The sequence below is a fragment of the Sprattus sprattus genome, assembly GCF_963457725.1.
Source record: "Sprattus sprattus genome assembly, chromosome: 18".
NCBI lineage: Eukaryota > Metazoa > Chordata > Actinopteri > Clupeiformes > Clupeidae > Sprattus > Sprattus sprattus.
Window position 1 is genome coordinate 24,863,566 of NC_137916.1, and position 22,213 is coordinate 24,885,778.

General features: G+C 44.6%; 2 protein-coding genes across 3 annotated transcripts in view; one reads left to right on the top strand and one right to left on the bottom strand.

Moving 5' to 3' along the window:
* Window positions 1-12,863, top strand: part of abcc1 (ATP binding cassette subfamily C member 1 (ABCC1 blood group)) — a 37,402-nt gene extending 24,539 nt beyond the window's left edge. For both annotated transcript variants that reach the window (XM_080856815.1, XM_080856816.1), the window contains 9 exons: window positions 286-596; window positions 2,037-2,236; window positions 3,170-3,296; window positions 3,745-3,846; window positions 6,268-6,414; window positions 6,743-6,901; window positions 8,860-9,026; window positions 9,340-9,534; window positions 10,843-12,863. In XM_080856815.1, coding sequence (XP_080712941.1) covers window positions 286-596; window positions 2,037-2,236; window positions 3,170-3,296; window positions 3,745-3,846; window positions 6,268-6,414; window positions 6,743-6,901; window positions 8,860-9,026; window positions 9,340-9,534; window positions 10,843-10,951 — 1,517 coding nt within the window. In that variant the 3' untranslated portion in view covers window positions 10,952-12,863. The remainder of the gene's footprint in view (window positions 1-285; window positions 597-2,036; window positions 2,237-3,169; window positions 3,297-3,744; window positions 3,847-6,267; window positions 6,415-6,742; window positions 6,902-8,859; window positions 9,027-9,339; window positions 9,535-10,842) is intronic.
* A 1,855-nt stretch (window positions 12,864-14,718) lies between these two features.
* LOC308379686 (multidrug resistance-associated protein 1-like) overlaps window positions 14,719-22,213 on the bottom strand; it is a gene marked incomplete at both ends in the record, with an annotated part of 33,842 nt that continues 26,347 nt past the window's right edge. The window contains 10 exons of the mRNA XM_080856925.1: window positions 14,719-14,827; window positions 15,115-15,309; window positions 16,027-16,193; window positions 16,487-16,645; window positions 16,732-16,878; window positions 19,554-19,655; window positions 20,171-20,297; window positions 20,448-20,647; window positions 21,140-21,450; window positions 21,837-22,044. Of these exons, the coding sequence (XP_080713051.1) occupies window positions 14,719-14,827; window positions 15,115-15,309; window positions 16,027-16,193; window positions 16,487-16,645; window positions 16,732-16,878; window positions 19,554-19,655; window positions 20,171-20,297; window positions 20,448-20,647; window positions 21,140-21,450; window positions 21,837-22,044 (1,725 nt within the window). The remainder of the gene's footprint in view (window positions 14,828-15,114; window positions 15,310-16,026; window positions 16,194-16,486; window positions 16,646-16,731; window positions 16,879-19,553; window positions 19,656-20,170; window positions 20,298-20,447; window positions 20,648-21,139; window positions 21,451-21,836; window positions 22,045-22,213) is intronic.

Consider the following 22,213-nt stretch of genomic DNA (forward strand, 5'->3'; position numbering starts at 1 on the left):
GCTGCCCTCTCGCTGAACAAATCAGTGGAACGCGGACAAACGGATGGCACCCAGGCTACACTGCAACCAGGTCATTAAGACAAATCCAAGATGTTATCACTCCAGCTCTGCAGGACAGTGGTGATCATGAGATTCAGGCTTCTTGGCTTCAGTGATTCAGGTTCCATCATTGACTTTGGATAAACCATAACATTTAGAGCATCTGTATTTGGGGCCTCAGTGTCGGTTGTTTTTCGTGAGCAATCTTGATTGGGTTGATGTATTCCGTCCTTTGTTTCTCCCCAGGTGTGGCAGTATTCCTCTACTCTGTGTCCGTGTCCGTCGGCGGTGTGCTAGCATCGCGCTATCTCCACGAGACCATGCTCTACAACGTGCTGCGCTCGCCCATGGCCTTCTTCGAGCGCACGCCTAGCGGGAACCTGGTGAACCGCTTTGCCAAAGAGACGGACACCATCGACTCGGTCATCCCCAGCATCATCAAGATGTTCCTGGGCTCCATGTTCAACGTGATCAGCTCGTGCGCCATCATCCTCTTCGCCACGCCGTTTGTGGCCATCATCATCCCACCCCTGGGCCTCCTGTACTTTTTCGTTCAGGTTTGTCAACATTGATGACTTTCATCCGGCTAACTGTTAGTTTGCTGCAGATTTGTAGTGGTGTAGTGCTTTCGAAAGCAGTGCTTTCGGCTACTGCAATTAAGTCTAGTGCAACATTATTACAGTGCATGAAATGCCCTGTATTGTTATTCCTAGGCTTCTTCTTCTTCTTCTTCTTCTTCTTCTTCTTCTTCTTCTTCTTCTTATTCTTGTTACCTTTTTCTGCGATTAATTCAGCCCGAACCGCTTAACGTAGAAACTTCATTCAAACTTTGTCGCGTAGGTCTTGTAAACGACACTTATGCTATGTATTTTTCACTTTTCTAAACTTTATACTTTTTAAGATATTAAAGAAAAACGAATATAAATGTCTCCCATTGACTTACATTGGGCCATTATGACATCATAATAGGGTCTTTAAGCTGGCTTGCACCTGTGCTTCACTGACAGCTGCACCAAATCAAAGGAACCTCTACTCTCTCTGTCCCTCTCAATTTAACTGTAACTAGGAACATTAAAACACCATCCATTCTCTATTTTTTTTCTCTCCATCTCTCCATCTTTCTCTCTCAGTCAACTTTCTCTCACACTCAATCTCTCTTCTTCAATCCATTTTTATCTCCTTTTTTCAATATTTTCACTCTCTCTTTATCTCTTTATCCAGAGCCACTCTTGTTCACTATTCTTTCCTTCTTCCACTCTTCTTTCCTTTCTTATTTTCTTCTTTCACTCTTCTTTCCTTTGTTCTTTCCTTCTTTCACTCTTCTTTCTTTTCTTATTTCCTTCTTCCACTCTTCTTTCCTTCCTTCACTCTTCTTTCCTTTCTTCTTTCATTATTTCACTCTTCTTTCTTTTCTTCTTTCCTCCTTCCACTCTTCTTTCTTTTCTTCTTTCCTTCTTTCACTCTTCTTTCCTTTCTTCTTTCCTTCTTCCGCTCTTCTCTCCTTTCTTCACTCTTCTTTCCTTTTGTCTTTCCTTCTTCCACTCTTCTTTCCTTTCTTCTTTCCTTCTTTCACTCTTCTTTCTTTTCTTCTTCCTTTCTTAACCTTTGCATTTCATGCACTGGTATTTCCTTCAGGAAATGCATTTTCTAGTTATTATTATTATTATTATTATTATTTTTTTAATTTTTTTTTTTTAAAGCTGTCCATTTTCTGCCTACTTTGAGCAGAATGTGCCTGTTGCCTGTCATGCAAAATGACAACCGCAGTCAGTTGCTGTTCCATGATATTAGACAGTAAATTGAGAAAAAAAAATTCAATTTTTTTTAGGACAGCTCTAAACAGTACAATTGATTTTCCCAATAAGCTTTTCTGTGATGTTTGACGTGAGCTTAAATAACTCACATATATAGATATAGTTTTTCTCCTCTATGACGTAGTTCAACAACAGCCATCCCATAATTCCTAAACGAAGTAAAGTCCCTATGCCTCTCTGCAGCGTTTCTATGTGGCGTCGTCACGGCAGCTGAAGCGCTTGGAGTCGGTGAGCCGATCGCCGGTCTACACGCACTTCAACGAGACGCTGCTGGGCACCAGCGTCATCCGGGCCTTCGGCGAGCAGCAGCGCTTCATCCGCGAGAGCGACAGCCGGGTGGACCACAACCAGAAGGCTTACTTCCCCAGCATTGTGGCCAACCGGTACAATAACCCCAGCATTATTTTTGTCTGATATATGACGACTCAACAACAGTTACCATACACATTCACTCTATGTAGTGTGTGTGTGTGTGTGTTTGTGTGTGTGTGTATATATATATATATATATATATATATAGCACTAACATCATTGTTGGGTAATAGCCACAACTCCATTTAATGATTCCATGTGGTGTAAAGTTGACTCCAAGAGTACAAAAAAATAGTGTTAAACTGAACTTTACCTTGAAAAACTTCTGGTGCTGTTTTTGTTTTGGTGGAATATACTAGTAATTCTCCACAAAACAACAACAACAGTGTTTTCTTTTAAATTTCTTACACAGTATCATTAAAAAAGGTTAACAATCCATAATTCACTGTGGCATTCTGGACAGATGAGACACATTCCTGATGCAAAATAGGAAGCCAAAATATACATTGCCTAAAACTGCCACAGAATATAAATGGTAAAACTGCCACAGAATAATGACCACAAACCATCAAACAACAAAAACACCACGACAATTGAGAAGTACATTGCAAGTATACTTAACAGTGTCTCTTATAGTCCTATTAAAGTAGAAATAAATTGCAAGTATACTTAACAGTCTCTTTTAGTCTCCTAAAGTAGCAAGTTGTTTCATTGTAGAGGAAAGGTCTAAAGCAGCTTCTCTGTGTGTTTGTCTGGTAGGGCAGGACATGCTTTTGTTTATTTGTTTTACTGCAGTTTATCAACTGGACCTCAAGGGTGTGTTTGTCTTACATAAGGTCCATCTCTTCTCGTCCAGCCACTGTGCTGAAGGTGTAGGCTCCACGTGTTAATTACACCGGTGTTGTCTCCAGCCACACTGCTGTTAGTGGCGGTGCGAGGGCTATTCCGGGGCTGTTTTAAGACATCGGGTTTGAAGGAAGTGTGTTTTGTTCTTCCTGCGGTAGGTGGCTGGCCGTCCGACTTGAGTTCGTGGGGAACTGCATTGTGATATTCGCCGCACTCTTCGCCGTGATCGCCAGAGAGAACCTGAGCCCTGGGCTCATGGGCCTGGCCATCTCCTATGCTCTGCAGGTCAGTTGCTTTATTTATCCATGTGTCTTATCGTAACTGTGTTAATTATCGGACGGCGTGTGTTATCGGCAAACGTTCGCCTTGTCATGTTAATCCATTGTTAAACTGAGCAAATCGATTGTTAATACGTTATTAAACTTAGCATTTTGATTGTTTAGCAGAATGGCCGTGTTTGACACTGTCCGATAACTGACTAGCTACGCTAGTCGTGAAAAGGGGTTATTATGTGTTATGAGCTGAGGAGTCTGAGGAGAACACCGGGACTAACGGAAAGCAACGATGATCCTTTTAGCTAGTTCTCACTCTTTTTGTATTCTTGTATTCTTTCTTCATTCTTTGTTCCCTGTTCCTTACATTAGTACACGTGTTACCATCGCCACTCCATCTCGATCTCTCTCTCTAATTCCCTCTTTCTCTCACTTTCTCTCTCTTTCTTTCTATTTCTCAGGTCACTGCCTCTCTGAACTGGCTGGTGCGGATGTCGTCTGAGCTGGAGACCAACATCGTGGCGGTAGAGAAGGTGAAGGAGTACGGAGACACCGAGAAGGAGGTCAGTAGGCAGAAGACGTTACAGTGATGACTGAGTAGGGGAAAAAAACGTTTATTAGACAATGGGAGAGAGATGTTTCTGTGTCCGATGGCAACACTGTTTTCCTGAAAATAGTATTGAATGCCGAATTAAGCCGAGAGAAGAGGTGAGGCAGATGTGAGGAGACATCGAGAAGGTGGACGGGAGTAGAAGGAGAAGGTAGACGGGAGTAGGGGGAGAACGTAGACGGGAGTAGAGGTGGACGGGAGTAGAGAGAGAAGGTGGAGAAGGAGAATGTGGACGGGAGTAGGGGGAGAAGGTGGAGACAACAGAGGGTTAAGCTCTTGGGATCTTGAACCGCGCTTTGAGACGATGTCTGATGTTAATTAATAAAATTGAATTGAAAGGATAGAGAAGACAGTGGTCCGGGCAACAGAGGACTGAGAACAGAGTTGGAGAGAGACAAAGAGAGATAGAGAGAGAGAGAGGGAGGGGCTGACGGACGGACGGAGGAGGTGTGGGCGAGAGGGAACGGGATGTCCGTTTGTTCCAGCTAAGTCGGCAGGCTGTGATTAGCCTAAATTCCTCTCTGCGGTGCAGCACTCCTGTCCAACCTCAGGCTGTCGCACTCGGCCCGCCCCTCTTAGCCACGGCACGTGGCTCCACACGCCCAACAGACCCTTTGGACTGGAGGGGACTCGGCTCCTCGCCCCGCTTCAGATGGCCAGCCCGGACAGAGGCACGTGGCTCGTCACGCTGCTGCTGTGGTCCCAAGCCGAATAACAACTATGCTATTCTCGGCCATTAGGCCTGTCAAAAACAACAACAACCCCCCCCCATGTTGCCCCTGAACAGGCCCCCTTAAGATAAGAAATGAAACAAAATGGTGCAGAATGGACACAGAGATGACAGTGAGGTGTGAGTTCTCTCCTCTGTGTCATTTTAACTTCTGTCCAGCTTTGAGTTCTGGTCGTCTCTGCTCCCACTTTATTTCCTCTGCCCATTTCTGTCCACAAACTATCCATTCACACCGTGTGGAAGGTGCGAGGTGCAAATAGAGTTAGGAGTGGGCTTACAGTTAGTATTAGGGGTAGGGCTAGGTCATGGTTGAGGTTAGTGTTAGGGGTAGGGCTAGGTCATGGTTGAGGTGAGTGTTAGGGGTAGGGATGGGTCATGGTTCAGGTGAGTGTTAGGGGTAGGGTTGGGTCATGGTACAGGTGAGTGTTAGGGGTAGGGCTGGGTCATGGTTCAGGTGAGTGTTAGGGGTAGGGTTGGGTCATGGTACAGGTGAGTGTTAGGGGTAGGGCTGGGTCATGGTTCAGGTGAGTGTTAGGGGTAGGGATGGGTCATGGTTCTAGGGTTAGTGTTAGGGGTAGGGTTGGGTCATGGTTTAGGTGAGTGTTAGGGGTAGGGTTGGGTCATGGTTCAGGTGAGTGTTAGGGGTAGGGGTGGGTCATGGTACAGGTTAGTGTTAGGGGTAGGGCTAGGTCATGGTTGAGGTTAGTGATAGGGGTACGGTTGGGTCATGGTTTAGGTGAGTGTTAGGGGTAGGGGTATGTTTAGGTTAGGGTTCAGGTTAGGCCACATGTTTGTTGGTAGCCAAATTGTGCACAACATTGATGTTCTGTAGTATGAATGAAGTATGAATGTATGTATATCTTAAACATCCATTCGTTTCATGTTCTGGGCATGTAATGGGCATGGGGCAATAACAAACAGAAGGCTTTCGCTTCACCCAGAAGGTTGTGGGCGCTATACTGAAGCGTTAAAAGCCACTTTATTGTGTCAGTCACTTTTTAAAGGCCGCCAGTAAATCTTATTTTATTCCTCTGAGGTTTTGTAACGACTGGAAGTACAGTCTGACAAAGCTGTTCAAATGCAGTCATGGATAACCACTGTCTTGATTTTGTGTGTGTGTGTGTGTGTGTGTTGGGGGGGGGGGGGGGGGGGGGTTGTGTGTGACAGCAGTCAGCTAGGGCCTGTGCGAAAGATCCCCTGTCACAAAAGCTCTAAAAGAATGAGCTAAACTTATCTCATGGACCGAGTGAGTAAAAAAAGGAGAAAACAGGGATTGTAGTTGGTGGGACACGGATGCAAAATAGATCCAGAGGTTAGATGGGTGGGTCTGAGACTGTTGTGCAGTGACTGGTTGCAGACACCACGCACTATTGTGGGATGAGAAGGAAGGATGTTTGTGGATAAAACATACATTAAAGATTTTCTGTCTAACACTACAGGGTTAACTAGCAAATAGTTATCAGACTTGCCTTGCAAACGTGCAATACACCCATAAAATTGAACTAGCTTGCTAACTGATGGATTTTGTTGTTATGTTTGCATTTATTTTTCATTTTCCCAGGGTTTCTGACGCAGTGCATTAAGCTGCATAGTGTATAACCTGACAGGTGTGTTTCTCACTCTGATTATGCCCCCCCTCTACAGGCGGCATGGACGCTGGAGACCTCTAAACTGCCCTCTGGCTGGCCTACGGTCGGACGCATCGAGATCCGTGACTTCGGCCTGAGGTACAGACAGGACTTGGAGCTGGCCATCCGAAACATCTCCGTCACTATTGAGGGTGGAGAGAAGGTGTGTGTGTCTTGCGTTTGTGAGTGAGTGAGGTGAGTGAGGTGAGTGAGGTGAGTGAGGTGAGTGAGTGAGTGAGTGAGTGAGTGAGTGAGTGAGTGGGTGAGTGAGTGAGTGAGTGAGTGAGTGAGTGAGTGAGTGAGTGAGTGAGTGAGTGAGTGAGTGAGTGAGTGAGTGAGTGAGTGAGTGAGTGAGTGAGTGAGTGAGTGAGTGGGTGTGGGGCTCACTCATGTTCATGCGTGTTTATGGGAGTGGTCGCTTTTAGCTGGCTGCGTCTTCAGTTCCATGCTGTTGTGTTGTTGAACATGTTTTTGATTTCTGTGTGAATCAGGTGGGCATAGTTGGGCGCACAGGAGCAGGGAAGTCGTCGCTCACCCTGGCTCTATTCCGCATCATCGAGTCGGCCGAGGGAGACATCCAGATCGACGGGGTCAGCATCTCCCAGCTGGGCCTCCACGACCTCCGCTCACGCATCACCATCATCCCACAGGTAGCCTAGCCTACCCTCTGCTCACCTTTCCTCTCCTCCTCTCTCTCTGTTAGCTCTTCCACATATGAAAGTCGTAACCATGGAAGTTAAAAACAACACAGAATATGTAACAAATTCCCATTCCCACTTAGTCCACCATGACGGCTAAGTCCTGTGTGTCCTGTATTCCCACTTGACTGTGTGTTACCGAATACTACTGAGCACGAACTTCCGCAAGATGAGACAGTCAGCACTCATCTTATCTTGGAACTCCTCACAATGGAACTCTGCAATCTAAACTGTTCTTTAGCTAGCAACTAGGCAACCATAGCAGACAGGCAACAAACAAACCGTTTGCTGCATAGATTATAACAAAGTTTAATTTCTCAGATCAGCTCACCAATAAAAGACAGTCTTGGGTTCAAATCGATCACAACCACTTGCCGAAGATGTGAAATGGCTTCACATAAACATTAAACTGTCCTGAGAGAAATAATGGATTTGACTCTGATATCAAATGTAGTGAATGAAGCGGGAAAAGTCCTCCTTGTCCCTTACCCTTCTCAAAAACGGTAACAGAAGATTGCCGTCATAGTTACTAGGTCTCAAAGAGGTAGAATGGAAGACTGGCTTTGCCGGATAAATATCGAGTGAAGCCAGTATTACCATTTAACACATACTGGCACGCACGTACGCATAGACATCCACTTCCACACAGACATGCACAATCTCCCATTTACATTCTCTCAGACAAACAAACACACACACACACACACACACACACACACACACACACACACACACACACACACACACACACACACACACACACACACACACACACACACACACACGTCATCTGGAGTCGTCCGGGGAACTCCAGAAGTATTTTTTTTTTAAAACATAGGTTCAGGCCACAATGGGGGAAAAAAAAAAGAAAAATGCTGTCTGCACGTCCACAGGTCTGCACGTAGGCCGGTAAAGAATCCAGTAAAGTATCATGTGTCTCCCTCAGCATGGTAATCTATAGCCGCGTGTCTGCAGAAACCGCTATTGTGGAGAGGGAACTTGAGAATGAAGCGCCAAAGAATAAAGTAGGTTATGTGGTGTTGAGGGCTCAAGCAAAACATGCCAGTGAAGCCGATTTCATCCAATTAAGAGATTTCATGTGTCCTTTAAAAAACAGTGGTGGGGGATTTCAGGGAGTTGCCGGTAAATTGTTATAGGATTTTTTTTTAGCCACAAACCATCGTGTAATGTTACTACTACTAATGCAGATATGATAAATGTGGTTCTGGAAATCTACAGGACTGAAGCTATGGAACAGAATAGACATTTCTATCACATTAACATATACATAATTCCCACATGTGTTTTTGGTTATTAAAAGGGGAAAATGCATAATTTTTGGGAATTGACTTCCCGCTTATTCCCGGTTTGTGCAACGACACGACCGCACCACCTCCACGTCTCCACAGTCATCCCGTCTACTCACCGGGCCAAAATTCCCACTTCAGCATTGCCCTCAGTTGCACCCTGACATAACAATGTCAACAACTTGCAGAGGTTGCTTGTGGGGGAAGTCTTAAACACAGAGAATGAGATACTTCAGGCACACTTTTATATTAGGTGCTATGTGCCCTCAAGTTCTTTAGACATTGTGCTGCTTATGTAAGGAGGTATAGTAAGATGATGGTAATGATTAAATAATACTTCAGTACTTAAAACTTGCCTGTACTTGTGAGTATAGCATACGTCACAATATTTAGCTATGATAGAAGTGCATTGAACTAATACCCTGGATTTCTCTTATTACGTAGTTTCTTGATAGTGAGGTCTGGGATTGAGATTTCTTCTCTGAAAGAACACGATAGGACTTTGTTGCAAATATCTAAGTGCGTTATTTAAATGACTCGCTTTCAAGGTGTTAGTGGCTTTGGACCTTACAGTGACACGCATGTTCTGGCTGTCTTTCTAAGGACCCGGTGCTGTTCTCTGGCACGCTCCGCATGAACCTGGACCCGTTTGATTGCTACTCTGATGAGGAGGTGTGGAGATCTCTGGAGCTCGCCCATCTCAAGAACTTTGTCGCTGGTCTGCCAAACAAACTCCAGCATGAGTGCTCAGAAGGTGGAGAGAACCTCAGGTAATCACCTCACGTATATTCTTTTTCTGATTGGATGATCACCTCGCTTATACCCCGTGACAAGAAATAATCTTTTCTGATTGGCTGGCAGGTGGCCCGATATTTCTGTATAATGGGACACTTTTGCAGTACAGTTTGAAAGTTTAATCACCGCTCTATGTCAAAGGAATACAATGCTTCGGAGACCCAGGCAACTGTAACAACAGTAGTAGATAGCGCTCGATTGGGGAAAAGCTGGCTAACGGAGGAAGAAGGCCCAAAAACACGGCTGTCTGTGTCGTCTTCTCGTAACCTCTCTGCTCTCCTCCTCCAGTTTGGGCCAGCGGCAGCTGGTCTGCCTGGCTCGCGCTCTCCTCCGCAAGACCAAGATCCTGGTCCTGGATGAGGCCACGGCTGCTGTAGACATGGAGACGGACAACCTGATCCAGTCCACCATCCGCACCCAGTTTGAGGACTGCACCGTCCTGACCATCGCCCACAGGCTCAACACCATCATGGACTACACCAGGTATCCCCCCCAGCATACCATTTCAGGAATTCACATCATCATACACATTTCAGAACATGTAATGCAATGTATCATTATTCCATGGTTCTTGACACAGTCTTTTCAAAATCCAGCTGTTTTGTGATATTGTTTTTTTAGACCTGTGAATTTGTAGCCGAATTTGGCATTTCATAATAGCGTGTGAGATTCAGTGATAAGTAAGCGTCTTTGAAAACTGAAAAGCGCTATATAAATGTGATGAAATATTATTATTGTTATATGCCAAATAGTAGGAAACTGGCTAGAAGATAAAAGTGTAATATACAGTAGTTCCTTAAGTAATATTCACTAACACCTTAAGAAATATGCAGTAACTCCTCAATATCCCTTTTGAATTACGTGTCCCGTACACCACACAGTTCTATAGCCGTTGTAGTCAAAATTACTTACAGACAACTGGAGTGGTACTGCAGATTTATTCACGATACCGGGAGCATTGTTTACAAGCATTGCATGTTCATGAAATGTTCAACAACAATGCCCACACATCTCTGGTCAAACTCATCTATTATACCTAAAACCCCTCCCTCGAACTATTTACACTGTGGCCACCCTTGCCTCCACAAAAGATAAGAATATTTACATAGGATCCCCTTACCTCCAAGCCCTGAGTGACTCTCTTAGCTCATAAAACATTTTGGTCAGGTCAGACAGAACACACGGCCAACTCAGTTACCAATTCAATTCAAGTTATACTATGGAATACTATACTAACCTAATGAATTAAAGAATTAAATGAGAAACATGTACATTCTAAACCTGATTGTTCAAATCCTTGATTGTGATTGGCTAAAAGCCGTTGTAAAATCCAGCATTACCTTACAATTTGACCTGATTTACATTCCATATTACTGCGCAGCGAATGGCAAGGCATTCATATAGCGCATTTCATACCCAGTGTTCCATCTGGCTGTCGCGTTGCTTCAAGGGTTGCGTGGCAACGATTTATTTAGGAACTATAATTTTAAGTGGCGGAAGAATGACGGTTTATCATTAAACTATTGTTTCTTAAATTGAATTGTCTTTATTTATGAAACCATATCAAATATGTGTAGTAACAGGTTTAGAAAAGCAATAAGCCCCGCGAGTCCGTGCTTTGCGCTGATTTTAGAACAGGTAAGGGGGTTTAACGGCACTCCGCTTCGTGTCGTGCCTAACAACTCCCTTACCTGTTCTAAAATCAGCGCAAAGCACGGCCTCTTGGGGCTTATTGCTTAATTTTATCCTACACCTTTACTGAAGAGCCTCGTGTCCTCTTCTCCCCCTCAGGGTTCTGGTTCTGGACAAAGGTCAAGTGGCGGAGTTTGGGTCGCCCTCCAGCCTCCTGGCCCAGAAGGGGATCTTTTACAAGATGGCCAAAGACTCCGGCCTGGTCTGAAGCTGAAAGGCTTAGGAGCATAAGATGCCAAGCTGGCCAGCTCTTCCTCCCTGCCCACGTGAAGCCTGTCCGATGGGGGGGGGGACGACGACACACGGTGTCCATCCATAGACACGGTCCTCCTCCACTGCATCACCTGTTACATTAGTGCTGCACTCCCTGCTTTAAGAACCGCTGGTCATGATCATCCTCCTCTTTCTGTCTTTGTTTCTTTCTGTGCTGTTCATTTTTCTGCTTTTTGCCTCCCCCCCCCCCTCCTTCTCTTTCTGCTTTCATTATATCATCTTTCTTGTGTCCCCCCCCCCCCCTCCTTCTCTTTCTGCTTTCATTATATCATCTTTCTTGTGTCCCCCCCCCCCCCTCCTTCTCTTTCTGCTTTCATTATATCATCTTTCTTGTGTCCCCCCCCCCACTCCACCATAGCTGCTTTGTAGAAACTAGACATTTCGCTTTACGGACGTGCTGCTTTGGGGAATCACTGAATGCGAGGTGTGTGCGTGTGTTTTTTTTTCTGCACAGGCACCGCTGTGCCTAGAGTTGTAGTGTCCCCCCCCCCCCCACCCCCCACCCCCCACCCCCCCTTCCTCTTGGCTCCAGTTGAGACGCCTGGTCATACTAGAAAAGGATGGTATGATGGTGGACCACGTGTCTCACGTACAGCTGACATTGCAAGCCCCCTCTCTAGGAATGAATGCAGTCAGCTAGTGGCAAAGGTGCTTGGGTGGCCCTGGGACTGCTCCCTAGTGCAATATTCTGCCTTAATATTGGCAGACCAAAAAAAAAAAAACACACACACACCACACACAATATTCTGCCTTAATATTGGCAGACCAAAAAAAAACAGACACACACACACACACACACACACACACACACACACACACACACCACACACAGTATTCTGCCTTAATATTGGCAGACCAAAAAAAACAGACATACACACACACACACACCACACACAATATTCTGCCTTAATATTGGCAGACCAAAAAAAAAAACACACACACACACACACACACACACACACACACACACATACACATACAACCAAAACCGAAGTATTTCTACTCCCTGCCAGGCTGTCTGATCAGATGCATGGGCGATGCTGGAGGGGAAACCCTGTGACCCTGATCAGGGCGAGAGTGGGCCCAGGGCGGCAGGAGAAGAGAGAACAGAGAACCACCTGCTTGATAAAGTGGTGGCCTGTTTCACGTAATGAATGTAACACGCCTCAGTTACTACTCGCAGTCTTCTCTGACTGGGCAATCCTTTTTTTTTCCTGTGGTGAATATTCCAAATATCTTCACTGGTGCGAACTACTGTGGCCCGTGCGCTTCTGGGCCGAAAGACGGCACAGAAGTGCAACTATCTCTTTTCTCTTTTTTTGAAGGGTGACAGCGCTCTGAGTCAGAGACTTCGGTCTGTTTGATATTTGCTCGAGAGTTTCGAGTCACGGCCAACCCGCCGAGGAGGCAGTTTCATAGCGCGCTGCTTCCAAACGGCGTTGGTCTCGCTCATTTGTACTGGCGTATTTCTGTGTTGTGTTATACCCTCATATCGGTCGAATGTATCTTTTAGGCTCATAGGTGGTATTTTTAGCTAACTCAAAACCACTGGGGCCCAGAAGAGCATTTTTATTTGTTTATCGTAGCCTTTTGATATGTATATTGAAAGATGAAGTCAAGCTGTCAACACTCAACTTGAGTTACTGGTAGAACTTGCGCTAAAGAGACCATCTCTTGACACAAGCATATACAAACATGCTGTTACATATTTATATTATTTGTATGTATGCTTATTATAATTAATATTATTTCATATTTGTATACATGCACTAGTTTTAAGTGTGCTTAATTTCATAACAGGAATCAAATGTATAAAGAAGAAAAAATAAACTTGGTTTTTGTTAATATCCCTTGTTTGTGATATTCTGTGTGTCTAAATAAGCTTAGGTTTTCAAAAACTGCCTGATTGACCCATTTGCACGCACCTCTCAGTTTACATTTCATCTCTGATCAGGTTCAAATTTCTAAAAGCCTTCCTATTATGATATGGATGTATGCATAACACAATGTGACCTCTTGCACTGAATACTAAATACAGGCTAAACAGAACGCGATCTTGGTAATAACATAAACATTGTGTGAGAAAGGACACAAATATGGAGCCATTGTGGTTCAAATGGAATCACATTTGTTTGACAGATCATTACAACAAACTTCACAGTGTGTGAACTAGCAGACAGAGTGTAGGAGTGAGTCCAGTGGCTATGGATCCATGGCTTCTTACTTAGAGGACTTGATTACTGCTAATGGCTGGGCTTGACCCTCAAAGAGAATTAATTCTCAGTACTCGATAAGAAGGAAGTGACAAGACAGGTTAACATTTTATTCCTTTACTCGAAGCATTTGAAAGGGAACAGTTGCCTGTAGGGCTATACACAGCGTGGACGGCAATCTGTACAATAACACATGAATTTTCAAATTCAAGTTTCTTAGAATAATCATCATATAGGGAAGAATGTTATACATGTAAAAAAATACATCTATGGTACAGTAAAAAAAAAAAAAAAAAAAGATAGTATACTGAGTATTGCCTTCCAGGGAAGCGGCGCTGCTCATGGCTACTCTACCATCCTTTCATTTCATGGTTTGACCGTTTGTGTTAAAGTGAAGTCAGCAGTTATGTTTAGCAGGCGGATGCTCCAAGATCAACAGTACTCACGTCAGTTTGAGGAATAGCACAAATGTAGTGCCATTATATTACAGTAAATTGTATGTATACTGCGTCTCTTTGCATCAGATGCTGGTAATGCATTTTCTCTCCAGGCCCTGAACCCTACACAAAAAACAACACAGAAGCACGTACAGACGAATGCAAATTATGCAAACATTGTAGGTCTACAGGCTTTTTTTCCCCAGGCAAAACTTGCAAACTCCGACTTCAAACATAAAGTAGTGTCCACAGGCACCTTACCAACCCTTGAGAGGATCAGAAGGCAAAGCTGGTCGTGAGGATGTTAGCACCGTACCAACCCTTGAGAGGATCAGAAGGCAAAGCTTATCTTGAGAGGTACCTTTTCTATTGTCTGTGTAGTGTCTGTGGTTTTGAAATTCCAGCACAATGATTATTTTGATATATCTTTCAATGGATTTACTAAATGTCAATATATTTCAGTTACTAGTAAAGACTCCCTTTTCTCTAACATGCTTGCACACAAAAATACTGACCCCGAAAGGTCAGTTTGAATCGACGTTTAAAGCTTAGCCAAACAAATACTACAGAAATAGTCTTGTTTTTTTTCTTCACATTATAAAATGACTTCAGATTATGCTGTCCCTGATGAACACTCTATCTTTTCAGCACCCCCAGGGCGCTCCTGATCCCTGCCACATTCATCCCGACGAGCCCCCCCCCTGTGGTCCCTGTGGTCATGGAGATCACAAGCCCGTCGGAGGGCAAGGGGGAGAGATTGAGGCGCTTCAGAGGGTCACATCTGTGACCTCAACACCAGTCCTGATGAAACTGTAGAGGTCAAAGGCCACGGGTGCTTGGGGCCCCTTCGGTCGTCCAGCTGGATGTTACTGGAAAGCCTATTGTGATTGTTTTTGTTTGTGTTTGTTTGTTTGTGTCTTTTTGTTGAAGTCATCTGTATGTTTGTGTTTGGATTGACGTGCACTGGCAATGCTGGCCGTCCGGAAGCAGGAAAGAACTGGTCCCTGCAGTAGATTCGCGCCCCTCCCCCCCCATCACTGCCGAAGGGCCTCTCACACCAGCCCCGCCTCGCGGCACATCCTGTAGAAGTGCCCGCGCTGGCTGATGAGGTTGGATGGCGAGTCGTTCTCCACCACGGTTCCTCGCTCCATCACGATAATCCTGGGAGGAACAGAGATTTTTTTTAGTTTTGAAATGGGATGGCAGCATCATTTTTGTTGCTGTTGTTTATAATCCTCATATTTACAGTACAGTATGTTAGTGTAAGGCATTTAGTAATTACTTAGACTTTGGTATGACATACATACAAAGACACTTAATTGCTTTCATCTCAGTAATAAAATGGGAGGACATAAAAACCCATAGCATAAGGACCAGATTGATTGCCCCCTGCAGATACAACCTAGCCTAGTTTGACTGGATGTGTACGTTTATGTTATTTCCCTTACCTGGTGTAGTCCATGATGGTGTTGAGCCTGTGGGCGATGGTCAGGACGGTGCAGTCCTCAAACTGGGTGCGGATGGTGGACTGGATCAGGTTATCCGTCTCCATGTCTACAGCAGCCGTGGCCTCATCCAGGACCAGGATCTTGGTCTTGCGGAGGAGAGCGCGAGCCAGGCAGACCAGCTGCCGCTGGCCCAAGCTGAACCAAACAGAAACAGAAAACACAGAGACACAGAGGGTTAGTTTTTACTTTTTCCATGTCAGATAAGAGGTGGGACTACTGCAACGAGAAGCAATGGGCTACAGAAGTGCAAACTGAAGGGAGGGTCTCATCAAAATTACAAACCATGCTAACACCTTTAGCCTAGCCTCTACAAACCATGCTAACACCTTTAGCCTAGCCCCTACAAACCATGCTAACACCTTTAGCCTAGCCCCTACAAACCATGCTAACACCTTTAGCCTAGCCTCTACAAACCATGCTAACACCTTTAGCCTAGCCCCTACAAACCATGCTAACACCTTTAGCCTTGCCCCTACAAACCATGCTAACATCTTTAGCCTAGCCCCTACAAACCATGCTAACACCTTTGGGCTAGCCTCTACAAACCATACTACCACCTTAAGGCTAGCCTCTACAAACCATGCTAACACTACCTTTAGCCTAGCCTCTACAAACCATGCTAACACCTTTAGGCTAGCCTCTACAAACCATGCTAACACCTTTAGCTAGCCTCTACAAACCATGCTAACGCTATCTTTAAGCTGTAGTGTGAATGTATTAACCAACCAGCCAATCAATCCAAAGACAATTGTTTTGAAAGTGTTTGTCAGATAAGGGGAGGTGAACTCCAATGAATGTTAGCAAACCTGCCACAGATTTCAGTTCTCCAGGTCATATTGTCTGAGAGCATACCTAAGGTTCTCTCCACCTTCTGAGCACTCATGCTGGAGCTTGTCTGGCAGACCAGCGACAAAGTTCTTGAGATGGGCGAGCTCCAGAGATCTCCACACCTCCTCATCAGAGTATCCATCAAACGGGTCCAGGTTCATGCGGAGCGTGCCAGAGAACAGCACCGGGTCCTGCCAAAAGAAGAACAATAAATCAGATTTTTGGAGCTTCCACGGCAGTTACGCAATTTTCTTCTGTCTGTATGGTTCAGTGACAGTAAAGCATCAGTTTCCAGAAATTATGTTCATCACTACACCATCAGAATTCATCACTACACAACTCATCAGAATTAAGATGGTTTTGTATAGTCTATCTACATGCAACCAAAAAATTGTCCATTTGCTTGCAAAAGCAGTTGAGGTGTTCCATGTTCACAGACTGTCTCTCAAAAGTGCTTTGTTTCGTCTGCTGAACTGTGACCTACCTGTGGTATGATGGTGATGCGAGACCTCAGCTGGTGAAGGCCTATCTCTGCAATGTTGATGCCATCAATGTAGATTTCCCCTTTGGCTGCCTCAAGAATGCGGAAAATTCCTTGGGTAAGGGAGGATTTTCCTGCTCCTGTTCTTCCAACTATTCCAACCTGCAGAAGAATGAGGCTGTCGTGAGGAACAGGGACTCCCTAAGGAACTAGTGATACGTCTGACCTTTTGTTGTGACTGTACTGACCTTTTCTCTTTCTTTGATGAGAAGAGTGATCTCCTTGAGAGCCCAGTCCAGACCTTTGCGGTACTGCAGGCCATATTCCCGAAACTCAATGGTGCCAGTTCTTGGCCAGGCAGCAGGCACAGAACTGCTCTCCACCTCCCAGGGAGCCTGTGAACCACACAGACATGTTGTCTATTTGTGAGACATTTCTTAACTTTAACTTAAAGAAGCATTATGCAACAATTGTACTTCAGGATTAGGGTGAGGATAAGCAGTTTTACCTTAAAATAACAGTCCATAGGCATATTACTGCTAAATGTAGGATTGCCTGAAGCCACCCTGCTTTTTACTGTCTGCCGAACTAGTAAGTAGCTTATTTGCCGTGTTGCTTTGTCATGTGTTGCACTCGTTTGATGTTTGACTGTGTTAGGACAGTTGTTGACTAACTAGTTTGTCATAATGTCAAATTCAGCACATTTCAAGATATTTTGTTAGTTTTAGCTGCTAGAATATCGTAAGCGATTAGCAATTGATCAGGAATGCTACTTTAACTTAAAACTCACTTGTAGTAGTATTCCCGCATCTATTAATGCTACACTTTTATGGGGTCAGTTGATGCATATACAGTACTGTGCAAAAGTTTTGGCAGGTGTGGAAAAAATGCTGTAAACTGAGAATGCTTTCAAAAATGGAAGTGTTAACAGTTTATTTTCATCAATTCTTCATAAATGAACAAAATGCAGTGAAGGAACAGAAGAAAATTCTAAATTAAATCAATATTTGGTGTGACCACCCTTTGCCTTCAAAATAGCATAAATTCTTCCAGATACACTTGCGCACAGTTTTTGAAGGAACTCAGCTGGTAAATTGTTCCAAACATCTTGGAGAACTAACCACAGATCTTCTGTGGATGTAGGCTTCCTAAAATTCTTCTGTCTCTTCATGTAAACCCAGACAGACTCGATGATGTAGAGATCAGGGCTCTGTGGGGGTCATACCATCACTTGCAGGACTTTCTGTTCTTCTTTAAAGGGATAGTTCGGTTTTTAAGACATGAAGTTGTATGGCATCTACATCACCAGTGTAATGCAATCCACGCTGACTTACCTCCGACAGCGTCCAGTGAGCAGAGTTCTCGTCCAGTTTTGGTCAAACCGAAAGTAGTCCGGCAGGTTTCTAGACCCAGGAAAATAAAACGTTTCTCTTCCCAAAACATTATGTGTTCAAAAGAGTGATATATTTGCATCCCAAAACCGTTGTAGTGGAAAAAGTCACACCTCGTTATCACTTGGCCCTATTTTCAATACGCTCGATAATGCAATCTCACAGCTAGAGTCTACCTGTTGATTCTCGGAAGTTGATTCTCGAAAGTTGATTCACCAAAGTTGCCTGAGAGAAACGTCCATCACAGGAAAACGATGAAAACTGAGACAACATTTGATAAAATTGACATAAAGCATCGTTTTCCTGTGATGGACGGTTCTCTCAGGCAACTTTGGTGAATCAAACTTTCGCGAATCAACTTTCGAGAATCAACAGGTAGACTCTAGCTGAGAGATTGCATTATCGAGCGTATTGAAAATAGGGCCAAGTGATAACGAGGTTTGACTTTTTCCACTACAACGGTTTTGGGATGCAAATATATCACTCTTTTGAACAAATAATGTTTTGGGAAGAGAAACGTTTTATTTTCCTGGGTCTAGAAACCTGCCGGACTACTTTCGGTTTGACCAAAACTGGACGAGAACTCTGCTCACAGGACGCTGTCGGAGGTAAATCAGCGTGGATTGCATTACACTGGTGATGTAGATGCCATACAACTTCATGACTTAAAAACCGAACTATCCCTTTAAGCTGAAGATAGTTGTTAATGACATTGGCTGTATGTTTGGGGTTATGTTCCTGCTGCAGAATACATTTGGTGCCAATCATACGCCTCCCTGATGGTATTGCATGATGGATTAGTATCTGCCTGTATTTCTCAGCATTGAGGACACCATTCATCCTGACCAAATCTCCAACTCCACTTGCAGAAATGCAGCCCCAAACTGGTAAGGAACCTCTACCATGCTTCACTGTTGCCTGCAGACTCTCATTATTGTACCTCTCTCCAGCCCTTCGGCGAACAAACTGCCTTCTTCTACAGCCAAATATTTCTAATTTTGACTCATCAGTCCAGAGCACCTTCTGCCATGTTTCTGCACCCCAGTTTCTATGTTTTCGTGCTTAGTTCAGTCACTTGGCCTTGTTTCCTTGTCGGGGTAGAGCTTTTTGGCTGCAACTCTCCCATGAAGACCACTTCTGGCCAGACTTCCCCGGACAGTAACTGTCTGTACCTGGGTACCACTGGTTTCTGCCAGTTCTGAGCTGATGCCACTGCTTGAAATCTTCCGATTTCGAAAGTTAATAAGCTTGATGTGTTTTTCATCAGCTGCATTAAGTTTCCTTGGCTGACCACTGCGTCTACGATCCTCAACGTCTTCTTCAAAAGAGCTGGAACTGCACATTTTGAAACCCCTGTCTGCTTTGAAATCTTTGTCTGGGAGAGACCCTGCTGATGCAGTATAACTACGTTGTGTCTTGTTGCTGTGCTCAGTCTTACCATGTAAATGGATACAAAATAAACATTCATTGTTTACATTTTTCAAAGCATTCTTAGTTCATAGCATTTTTTCACACCTGCCTAAAACTTTTGCACAGTACTGTATTCCTGATTAATTTCGGGGGTTTGTGCAGAGCAGCTTTTTCACACGTCCATCTCGTTCCGCGGTCTCACGCGACACTGTGAGACATTTTTTAATTGTGAGTTTTCTTGTCAAAATCTGAGATTGAGGGGGACTCACCTCTTTTGGTGCCTCTGCGTATTCTTTCACTCTCTCGACTGACACGATGTTGTTTTCCACATCTGTCCAGGAGCGCACAATCCAACTCAGAATTCCAGTGACCTGCGATGTAATTAAATGTACAATACATCTAATTGGTAGGCTGATATTAAATACCCTATTATGAAAAACTTCAAACCTCACCCATAATCAATTACTATAACTGACTTAAGAGTCATCAATTTTAAAGAGCCCCTCTTGTCAGAGACAAAAAAGCAGCTTTTAAATCGATTGATAGATAGATAGATAGATGCATACTTTATTTATCCAGAGGGAAATTTAGGTAATCTAGTAGCTTATACACTTATGCACTTGTGCAACTCACAGACATACATACATAAATCACATACACATAGGGAGAACATGTTCACATGGAGTGGGTGTTTACAGATGGAATCAGGAATGGATCAGTCAGATCAAAACAGCAAGTGTGCAGTTATTGATGGATCATCAGATCTGTTAGTCTGCTCACCTGGAGCAAGTGTGCAGTTATTGATGGATCATCAGATCTGTTAGTCTGCTCACCTGGAGCGAGTGTGCAGTTATTGATGGATCATCAGATCTGTTAGTCTGCTCACCTGGAGCGAGTGGGACACAGCCAACCCCACAGTCCCGGGACTCAGGGTGGCTCTTCCCCATACCGACAGAATGGCCGCCGCAAGGACGAGCAGGTTGCCAAGGAACTCCAGATTCACCGCCAGCCACCTATAGAAAATGACAGTGGAGACACTCAGATGGCTTCAGACGTGTTCACACCCGCCTTGTGACTATCATAAACAGCATTGCCAGGGAGTACAAGAACCACATTGTATAGAAAGTTGACAGCCTCGTCCCGGCATAATGACAGACTCTGACCTGGTGGCCACGAATCTGGGGAAGTAGGAGGTCTGATTCTGGTCCACGCGGCTGTTGGCCTGTAGGATAAACCTGCGCTGCTCGCCAAAGGCTCGTACCACGCTGGCTCCCTGCACCGTCTCGTTGAAGTGAGTGTAGATGGGCGAGCGACTCACTGACTCCAGCCGGCGAAGCTGGCAGGACGTGGCCACGTAGAAGCTCTACCAGAAGAGAAGAGGGGAAAATAGAGCGAAGGAGGAAGAAGAAGAAGAAACTGTGGTGGACATCTATTCTGGAAAAACCAAGCCGGTGCAATTATCAGGGTTGCAGGGAAACAAGGTTTTCATTGTTAACTAGCCAACATTTGTGAACGTGAAGCTGCATTTTGAACTGTTCTGTTAAATTAAGCAAGATTCACAAACCCATATTAGATAGATAATGATAGCCGACTCAAAATACAAATTGGCCACCTTTTGTCAAATCAAGTTCCAACTGCCTAAAGAAATTCTCCATTATTATGAGTTACTTGTTAAGTACATGGTGAGTTTCACGTACCTGTATGAAAACATAATCGTAACTCATAATAATGGAGAATTTCTTTAGGCAGTTGGAACTTGATTTGACAAAAGGTGGCCAATTTGTATTTTAAGTCGGCTATCATTAGCTATCTAATAAGCGTTTGTGAATCTTGCTCAATGGTGAGTTTCACGTACCTGTATGAAAACGTAAAACAGAGTTAGGGGAAGCAGGACCACGCCTGCTAATGGAGTGGCCACCAGCACGATGACGCAGACTTCCAGAAGCTTGAAGACGTAGCCCAGCATCATCCGCAGCCCGTCGGGTATCATGCAGTCGATGGAGTCGATCTCCTTGGAGAAGCGGTTCAGGAGGTTCCCGCTCGGCGTGCGCTCGAAGAAGGACATGGTCGAGCGAAGCACGTCGTTCAGCAGGTCCAAGTGCAGCTGGCGGGAAGCGATGATTCCTCCCAGAGAGATGGCTACTGTGGTCCCAAAAATGGCGATTCCTGGATTCATGGGTCAAGATCGAAAGACTTTAATTACTATCTCCATTCGTAACAAATCATTACCACATACCATTAAGGATGCAGACTCAGATCGCAGTGAAAGGTTGTTGATAATTGAGCTCAATAGCCAATCAAATTACATTCCTCACTTCCGTGCTCCCCAACCAACGTATTGATTGACTCAAATTGTTTATGGCTCGGTCCGAGGCACCTTGAGACTCATTTACAGAGCCATGACTGCTGAATTTGACAAAATATACTCTATTATACTGGAATTGTGGACTGCACCTTTAACCAAACTGTCAGGGGTGAAAGTGATCCCTTTGACTGTGTGTGTGTGTGTGTGTGTGTGTGTGTGTGTGTGTGTGAGTGTGAGTGTGACTGACCTTGCGCTAATCCCAGTGTCCCGAATACACCTAGTTTGAGGTCAGTGTCGTGCTGTGTGCCGTTGATGATGGGAGAGTCGGCCCATACACTGAGCCAGTAGTTGTAGCCCAGAGAGGCTGCTTGCTGGAAGGCATAGAGGAAGATGATGGGGAGGGTGAAGGCCAGTCCCACAGTCTTGAAATACTCCACGTACATCTCCAGCTTCACCTGTGCAGAAGACAGAAGAGCTTTGTGAGTGGGGAGCACATTTAAGTTGTCCAATTAAGTCCTTTCTCCGGGAGGGGGTTGTAGCTCAAACTGGTCATTCTTGTGAGCACTGGTAACTTATACTTACCACTGGTACCACTAGGGCGACCTGAATTATGCAATGATGTTT